We start from the raw sequence: 10140 nt of genomic DNA, 5'->3' as shown, positions 1-10140 counted from the left end.
CTGAAAAAAGAGAACAAACAATATTATGTTTATATCACAATTCTTAATACATTAATATTATAGAAGAAAATATAATATTAGAGGCAATAGAAATAGTGTCATTTTGTATTTGTTTCTATTAATAGGGTTATATATAAATTTACAAGTGGATATATGGCACATAAAATTATGTATTTTGAAATATTTACTACAAATTTATATTATTTAACCTTAATTGTGAGAACTTAATAAATGTAAACCTACAAGTAAAACTCAGAGTTTTTCTCTCCTTGCCATATGACGGAGTAGTGTACACAATGAATATTATTGTCTCATTCATTCATGCCATTTATCTCTGTTTATAAGCACCATTGGAGGTAGAACATTTGACTTAGGAGCCCCAAGTCAACAGGCGTAGGTGGTACACCTATGGACTGTAGGCTGGAATTTTGTTTCTTTGAAATTTACCTACTTGTTTTGATAACTGTAGTTATGTATAACAATTTGTGTTTAATTATTTTGGGATTACAATGTTTATGGATTTTTTTTCAGTGGGTAGTTGCATAACAAGTAATATTTAATTTATAAAATTAAATATTACTTGTTATGTTCTCTATAAAATTATTTAATTTTATAGCATTTCCACAGACTAGCGGTTACAGTGGTGGGAAATGCAACATTTGCAGAGGTAAAGTTTGTGGTAGGTAATATCTGGATCTACTAAACCAATTTTGAAAATTCTTCAATTTTTTCAAGATAACTAAAAAAAAAAGCTTTTAGTTTAACTCTAGATATCTCTATAAATAAGCTTTGTAGTAGAAAATGGGTTTTATCTGTAGCTTTGTCGTAACATGATGAGTCAATTCATATATTTAATCTAATTTCGTTACAAAACCCAAACCCACGTCTTACTAGACACGGGTATAAGTTAGTTATTTCTGCATATCGTCTCCAAAGAGTAAAAAAATCTTTTGTAGGTTTGGGTGTACTCTTCTATAATAAGATCCCCAAGACTGTGATGGACCTGCCAATGCATAGCTTTGAGCAATGTGGTAAAAAACATCTACTTAGTCGAGGGTACTACAACATTGATGAGTTCCTTAATGATAAAGATGCTTGGAGGTCGTTGGATCAGCTTCCACCTTCACACAGAAAGTAAAACTATAAAAAATGTAAACAGTAATTGTTATTAATTGTAAATTATAATACTGTATGACTTTTTCAAAAGAGCAACTGTTGAGTTTCTTGCCGGTATCTTCTCAGCAGAACCTGCCTTCCGAACCGGTGGTAGAATCTTTACAAATAGTCAACTGACGTGTCAAAAGTGCTTGTAAACTGAGCCTACTTGAAATAAATGATTTTTGATTGATTTTGATGATTGATCAAAATTGCATATAATCAGTTTTTGTAATAAGGGTACAATATAATAATATATTATATCACCTAAGACTAACATCTTCAAAGCTGCCATCAGTGTTTCCTAAAGGAATTATTTAAACTTTAACGTTTTTTCCACTAGTGCTCAATACAGGTTCCAATAATAAATCATGCATATATATTATGACAATACTTTCTTACATTGTTTCTTGCATTCTAAATCATGCAAATATATTATGACAATACTTTCTTGTATGTATGGCTTAGAATTTAGTTTGTATAGATTTTGTTCTGGCTGCTTTACTTTGTCATGTAGGGCCACTAAGCAAATAATCAAGCTAAAAACTCGGATAAGAAATATTCTTTTAATCCCTGAAGCTGTTAAAGAAAAATAAATATTCCTGTCTCAATTGTGAAAGTACTCAAAGAATGGTGCATCCATTATGTACTGTCATAGTTTGGGGCAAGACAGATAAGCTCAGGGATATCTACCAGCAACTGAGTGCTGGTGCAGTTTGATTAAAATAGAAGCCATAAACCCAAATAATATTGTCTGGTCCTCCAACATGTTTGCATGGCTGCCAGGCCTCACAAAGTATTATAATGCACAGGATGGTCAGTGCTATACACAAGGATTTTAACTAGGGTATGCACTGTAAGTAAAAATTGGAAAATTCCTTGTCTATGTATTCTGTGGTCCAGCATAGGTTTGTATTGAGTCTTTAGAGTAGGCAGTGCATTTTTGCATCTATTTAGTGCAAGCCTGGTCTGGTGGTTGTGATTGTTTTTTTTTTGTATATTCTATTATGCTCATAAGAAACAAGCCACTCTTCTTAGATCATGGTTTTCTTCAGGAGATACACCTTGCTGTAGATTTTCTCTTAGCCCTTCCTTCCTCATTGGCTGGTTATTTAAATCTGTTGTCTAGGTCAAGGATGCTGTATTTGTTGTAATTTGTTATTTGGTGCCGATTGTCTTTTTTTCAGAACCCAGTACCTCCCACGGCGTTTTCAACCTCTCGGGTATTGATTTGGGGCTGAATTGAGGGAGTCAAGCACGGCATTTGTTCTTGGGGTGTTCCCGGGAGACCTAGACTCACTTCTCGTTTTCATCCAGCCCCAGTTAGCTCTCTCTTCGGCGATCACTTCATGCGCACAGTTAAGTTCCATTTTTAACTAGCGTTGATCAAGATATCAATGGCCTCGTAATTTCGCTAATGTTTCACAATATTCCTGGTCGGTATGTTTTAATTAAAGATACTTGTAATTTTATTTTGTCCTCACTGCAGTAGCCTATCACTAGATACTATTATATTTTCTTTCAGTTTCACTTACAAAATAGGTAGGTAGCTAGCTACCTAGTTTGTGTAGAAACAATTCTTGCTTGATAAGTAAAAACTAAACAAAAAAATTTTAGCTCGGAAATCGAATTGTTTTGTTTTTCTTTGTAAATTGTAAACAGTTTTTTTAATTGGTTTTACTGGTGCTCTGAGCTCTAGCCTTTTTGCATCCAATAATAATATTCTATAGAGCTCACGTCACAGAGTTTATACCATAAATAATACACTATAAACTGAGAGTATATATACTAATTTAACCCTCAGATAATTGGTCTGAGTATAATACAGAATAATACAATATTGCTTCTGGTCTCATGGTCTGTCTGTCAGACCGAGGTCAGGCGTAATAATTTTAGATAGCTATCGATATGTGTATGTGTATTTTTGTCTTGGTGTGTGTATGTATGTGAATTTGTTACACCTTCACGCCGAAACCGATTTTGGCTGAAATATCCCGGATTAATCCTTGAAAAAGCCATGGCTCCCGGTATTTGTGCAAAATTAATAAGTGAGGCAAAAAATGGCCTATGTTGCTCAATAACATCCTTTAACTAGGTACCATTAACATCTAACCAGCCGTTCAGCGCTGCAGTTGCAAACACTGCAGCATTATGCTGAGGCAGTAACTTTTTTAGCTGATAAAACTTAATGATTATCTGTAACTGCCCAGTTTAGATTAACATGAATGCAAGTAATGTAGATTTATTAATTGTAACATAAGTATAATCTAGATATAAGAAGAGACCGCACGCCAGGGAGCAAAGCTCTGCAGAGCTACTACCCAAGGTGTGCAGTCGTTCGTTCGATCGTCATCAACCCATATTCGGCTCACTGCTGAGCTCGAGTCTCCTCTCAGAATGAGAGGGGGTTTGGCCAATAGTCCACCACGCTGGCCCAATGCGGATTGGCAGACTTCACACACGCAGAGAATTAAGATAATTCTCTGGTATGCAGGTTTCCTCACGATGTTTTCCTTCACCGATAGAGACACGTGATATTTAATATTTTTTAAAATGCACACAACTGAAAAGTTGGAGGTGCATGCCCCGGACCGGATTCGAACCCACACCCTCCGGAATCGGAGGCATTGGTCATATCCACTAGGCTATCACTATTTTGTAAATTTTTGTCTTACTTTAATCATGTGTTGAATTTTTTCATTGTTTTTTTTTTTTATTTCATATTGTATGTTTGTGCTGTTCTCAGCTAAATAAAACATTTTATTATTATTATTATTATTTTGGTAGATCTAGTTCGGACTACTTGTGTATTTTAGTCGAGTACGAACAATTTTTCGATTTACCGCCCAATACTTGTTCGTACTCGACTAAATTATGTACGGCTTCTACGGCCTTTTCCGGCCAGGTATTTACTACACTGTGTATTTACACAGATAACTTGAAATCACAACAATTGATTTTATGTATTGATTTCTTACCATGTCCAACTTTATGGTACAGGTTGATGGGGTCCGGACTTCTGTAGCACAGTTGTGGCTTCAGGTTGAGGTGGCGGAGGTCAGTCATCATGTCGGAGCCGGTCTGCAGCAGGGAGACCAGCAGAGGATCCGAGTCTTTGTCGCCGTCTGGGCTGGCCAGCGCGCGGCGTTCCTGGAAATGCACCGCGGTAATGGTAAGCATGATGTATCTATACGTGTATAAATTTTGGCAATATATTATTATATTTAATACTGAAGCCAAAAATATTTTGTTTTTGTCTGTCTGTCCGTATTTTTGTTGACTACTGAATTAATTCAAACGAGACTTGGCACTAGTCATTTATATTATTACAGTATTATTTATTTATTTATCAGAAATCCACATAGCCATTAGTATAAATAAATTAAAAGGGCAGGCAGTTAAATTAATCCGTATTAAATAAAAAATTGTATGTGCGTGCGTATTTATGGTTGTGTGCGTGCGTATTTGTGGTTGTGTGTGTGCGTATTAGTGGTTATGTGTGTATAATACAGTGTTGCGGAGTATTTCCTATAACTTCAAGGTGTTGACAAGTTAAAGGAGCCGTTTTTTTTTAACTAAAAAAAACTGTTGGTCTATGTTTTTAAACAAAGTAATTCAAATAATTCTGACTATCCATGTAACACACGCCTACTATCCTTGCATTTTAAAATACGTAATCGTAGTGGTAACACTGTCGATATCGACGAGATATTGCAAATGGCACTCCGCACTTCACTAGTAAGCTACTTCATAATATTTATCAACGAATAAATTTCTAGGCTAGGTCATTATATACGGATGCGATATAACACACAACAAACACTAGATCTATTTAGGTACAAAAGAAATATTTGTCACTCCGAAAATATTCATTCTAGACCATATGCTCCTACATTTCTAATTAATTTTCCTTAAAGAATCTAACCCTGGAGTTATGGCAAATACTCCCGAACACCCTGTATATGTGTATATATACTTAAACACAACATACGCTAGATCTATTAAGGTACCTACAAAAGAAATATCGAAAATATTAATTTTATAACACATGTTCCTTAGACATTTTTAATTAATTTTCCATAAAGAGTATAAATATAACCTTAGAGTTATGGCAAATACTCCCGAGCATCCTGTATACACTCACTTCAAGGTTGCAGAAGAAGTGTCCGATCTGTGGGTAGACGCTCGCGGCCGCCTTGCGATGCAGCACGGACGCCATGCCCGACACCGAGCAGTTGTTGATGCGCGTGAACAGCACCGCGTCCAGACGGTCTAGATGCCGTGCAAAGTCCCACCAGCACGCCTTGCGAGAGAACCCGCCGTCAACTGCAACCAGTTGCCACACAACTTAGAGCCCCCGCTCACTTACAACTTGTCGTTACCAACCCATATACGGCTCACTGAGCTCGACTCTCCTGTCAGAATGAGAGGGGTTAGGCCAATAGTCCACCACGCTGGCCCAATGCGGATTGGCAGACTTCACACACGCCTGCACGCCAGAGAATTAAGAAATTCTCTGGCGTGCAGGTTTCCTCACGATGTTTTCCTTCACCGTTTGAGATACGTGATATTTATTTTCTTAAAATGCACAGTAAAAAGTTGGAGGTGCATGCCCCGGACCAGATTCGAACCCACACCCTGCGGAATTGGAGGCAGAGGTCATATCCACTGGGCTATCACGTCTCTCACTGGGCTATCACGTCTCTCCAACTTTTAGTTGGCCGATTATAGAACATTATAGCGATGTATGACAGCCCGCACATCTGTCCAACTCTCAGACCAATTATAGAAGGACCTGTATCGCACTCATAGTCACCAACAAATTTGTCTGTCATTTACTGAGGAAAACGAGCTTCGATTTGGTATAAATCTCATACTAAACTTGAAGTTTTTGTCCGTTTTTTACACAATTCAATTACATAAAAAGGTATTTTTACGGAACTCTTTAAACGACGAACACGATTACAACTATTTGACATCGATTCTATAGAGACATTTTTTATAATCGCATTAGATCGTTGATCATATACTTTGACAGAAAAGTAACGTCTAGCGAGGCAGGTCTTCTACAATAATTGGTCTGAGGTCCAACTAAATCTCGCACAATTAAAAAGTCGTCCAACTATCGGCCAACTAAAAATTGACAATGAGCGGCCACCCTTAGTTTTTTTCTACATTACATGCATAGAGTAACCAGAGTGAGTCTTTACAAGCAACTGAAGCCGGCGAAACACATTAAAAAAAATAAACGTCACGCGTCTTTTTGACAGCCGCTTATACAAACTTTTTTCATAATTTGTATTTAAAAATTTAACACTAACAACAGTTACGTAAATTAATATATTAATTAATAATTACCAATAAAAAATACTCCATCTTATTTCTTTAGTTTTTGTGAATAGTTTTTAAAATATTTGAAAATATAGGACGCCATTTTTCTTGATTAATATTGAAAATTACTGAAGCGACGGTTCGTGTCGTACTGACTCGAGAGTGTATTTCTTTTTGAATATCGTATTTGGAGCGGCTGCGACACCGTCGTGTTCTGTACGCTCCATCGTACGTATAAGCGAGAGCTTGGCTACAATCATGCTTGACAGTAAGCGGTGATGCAGCCTATGGTGGAGCGCGCTTACCTAAAAGATGCCTATTCACTCTTGACTTGAAGATACCCATGTTGTAGGTGGTGGAAAACGGAAGCTGAAAGGGAATTCCATAACTTCGCAGTGAGGATCAAGAACGAAGAGACGTAACTTTTTGTACGAGTCCAAGGAACATAAACTACTTATGGATACAGACCTCTGCGATGTCTGGCAGTTCTATGGTAAAAAGGTGAAGAAGGAACTTGATCTTAAATTGGTTTCGACAGTAACTAGTTACCAAGCCATGCGCATTCCAATATGTCGTTTCGTAAAACCTAATAAGCGGTATGGAAAGAATATACTTTTAAGTTATTCCGCTACCAATCGTGGAAAGCATCATTACTTAACATTTAACCAGATCACACCTTTTAATTTGTTATACTTCGTATTTTAAAAATGAAAATATGCACAAACCAAGCCTCGCCGTCAACCCTTGCCTACTAGTTGATATCGCTCGTCGCGTATTGTTCACGCTCGTTGTTCACTCGCTACGTGAATCCTGCTCGCTAGTTGACGGAAATTGGCCTTTTGTTCACGATCTGGCGCCGCGCCAACGACACGTCATTTACACATGTCGCGACAGTTTATAACTTATGCTTTTTAGGGTTCCGTAGTCCACAAGGAATCCTTATGTTTGTCTGTCCGTCCGACTGTCCGTTATAAACTTTTTTCTAATACAAAAATATCGAATTAAACTAGGTATATAAGTTTTAAATAATTTTAGTCAGATTTATCAATAAAGCTTTTTTATTTTTGATTAATCTCCAAAATTACACATAGCAGACGCCGCGCGGTATAATACCACGCCCGTGGTTCTCGTTCCCGTAGGAATACGGAGATAAAATATAACCTTTATAACTTGGGAATAATGTAGCTTCCCAACAGTGCAAGAATTTATCAAATCGGTTCAGTAGTTTCAGAGCCTATTCAATGCAAACAAATAAACAAATATTTCTTCTTTATAGTATTAGTATAGATCTGCAACTAAAAACATTACCCTCTTTATAAGGCAGTCGGTTAAAACTTACATCAGCAAAGTAAACTTGTATAAAAATCCATTATGAAATGCAGATTTCAATTAATCTCTATGTAGATGAAAAGTAAATAAAAAGCTCTTCGGTCCACTTTCAGCGCGTTTCAAAATGGCGGCCGGACATGGAAAGGGAATCGGCGCGAGTTTCCGATTTTCATTTATTTTTCAATCAGCCGGGTTTCTGTGGTGTTGGTGTTTATTGGCTTTGATAATATTGTAGGATACCGCGGTAAGCGTGTTTTTATGATTTAACTACTTGTTTTTTAACGGACTTTAAAAAAAACGTATGACCTTTGTCTGCGATTTTTTCAAAACTACTGATCTGATTTGAATTAGGTTTTGGTTATTAAAATGTTTATTACGTTTTATATTTAAAGTAAAAATTTTTTTGGTTCACTTTTTTGGTCCGGTGACTCTACAATTCCACCTATCTGACTTATATTTGGCATTATGTTTAAGTAATTACACTGACAAATTGTACAAATGTTTTCTGTGACTGTGATAAGGTTACGCATTGAGTATAACTAGCTGACACCGCGCGGTTTCACCCGCTGGGTTCCCGTCCCCGTAGGAATACTGGAATAATATATAGTCTATAGCCTTCCTCGATAAGTGGGCTATCTAACACTGAAAGAATTTTTCAAATCGGACCAGTAGTTGCTGAGATTAGCGCATTCAAACAAACAAAAGTTAGACACCTACTTCTCTGGGGATTCTCTAGGCAAGTGGGGACCAAATCTATGACTTTTGGGTTTGAACAAAAATCTTCTTGAGAGTCTTGTTTTAAATCGAGCCTCTATACATTTTATGCATATACGAGGAATATTCACGAAATGCAAAAGTTATTTCATTAGCACGTACCAGCTCTCAAAAACTCAATAGAATAGTTAAATTAAACCACGAAGCTAGAAAAACTTTTCCAATACCAAATAAAACAGTAACTTTCTGATCAGGAAAAACCAAAGTTGTAAACTAAGCAGTATTCAGCGCACAACCAATTAGAGAGCAAACTCCACACGCCACTAATAAGGTAAAATAAAGAACTTTCACCATATATCTTAGTCAGCAGAATCGCACCAAAAACAGACTAGATGAACTGCGAGCAACTTTGGCTCATAGCCAGCTATGGAGGATAGTGCATTTAAATTTACGGGACCATACGATTATTAAATGGCTTAGTAGCTAAAATACATTTTTATTATCTCCTAGATGATCTACGTTAAATTGGTAGACACAGATGCACGCGGAAGACATAATAGGTTTAAGTAAGTTATTCTTGTTATGCCACCGTGGATTTATTTTGTAAATATATCTATACTATTATTATAAAGTTTGTTTGTTTGTTTAATTGAACGCGTTATAATCGATACTGAGGTTCAAGACACTTTTATGTTATTTCTTGTCTGTCTGACAGTACATCTTTTTTATTACCGGGCATCACGGTGAAACTACTGAATGAATACAAATGAAAGTGCTGACCACGGAGTCCATGGGAGGTCGTTTTTAGTCCGTGCAAGGTGGACATGCCCTGCTGACTGGCCGGCAGAAGTCCAAAGGGATCTTTTTACTCCCCGAAAAGACCGACAAAAAAAAAAGATATCGGTCGTGTCTAGATACCACCCTACCGGCAAAGGCGTACCGTCCAGCAATTCCGGTTTGATGCTGCATAGAAACCTGAGGTACCTATAGGAACATTTCTCTTTTGTCTTAGACATTGAATAAAAAAATAAAATAAAGTCAAGTTTAACTATTCGAAGAGACTGCCACTGATTTGATAATAAAATATCCGGTTAGCGACACACAAAATGTGGGTAGTAAAAAAAAACGCAGCCACTCCGTTGTTCTAAGAGGCTAAATCACGATAGAACTCGACCTTGGGCGAAGCTGGCACCACGCCAAGCGGAATATTGGCTTTCCATCGCCAAGCTTCTTGCTTCGAGCTATCATTTATCAAATTACATTTAGGTTTTACGAGTTAGAGGACGATTTTATTGCAGCCAATGGACAAGGCAATGAATATTCCTTTTATATGCCTATAAAGAAGATTCAGTCAATAAAAGGGTTATGTAATAAGGAAACAGGCACTATTTTAGGGTTGAATAATACCTCCTTTTTAGGGTTCCAGACATACGTACTACAAATACGGAACCTTTATAAGACTCACGCCATCAACCCATATTCGGCTCACTGCTGAGCGCGAGTCTCCTCTCTGAATGAGAGGGGTTAAGCCAATAGCCCACCACGCTGGCCCAATGCGGATTGGCAGACTTCTCACACGCAGAGAATTAAAATAATTCTCTGGTATGCAGA

General features: G+C 37.1%; 1 protein-coding gene across 2 annotated transcripts in view; it reads right to left on the bottom strand.

The window, feature by feature from the left end:
- Positions 1-10140, bottom strand: part of LOC112046119 (titin) — a 162098-nt gene that overhangs the window by 35246 nt on the left and 116712 nt on the right. For both annotated transcript variants that reach the window (XM_052886633.1, XM_052886634.1), the window contains 2 exons: positions 5300-5481; positions 4134-4305 (listed from right to left, as the gene is read on the bottom strand). In XM_052886633.1, the coding sequence (XP_052742593.1) occupies positions 4134-4305; positions 5300-5481 (354 nt within the window). The remainder of the gene's footprint in view (positions 1-4133; positions 4306-5299; positions 5482-10140) is intronic.

The sequence above is a fragment of the Bicyclus anynana genome, chromosome 17, assembly GCF_947172395.1.
Source record: "Bicyclus anynana chromosome 17, ilBicAnyn1.1, whole genome shotgun sequence".
Taxonomy (NCBI): domain Eukaryota; kingdom Metazoa; phylum Arthropoda; class Insecta; order Lepidoptera; family Nymphalidae; genus Bicyclus; species Bicyclus anynana.
This window is presented reverse-complemented; position numbering and strand designations above follow the sequence as displayed.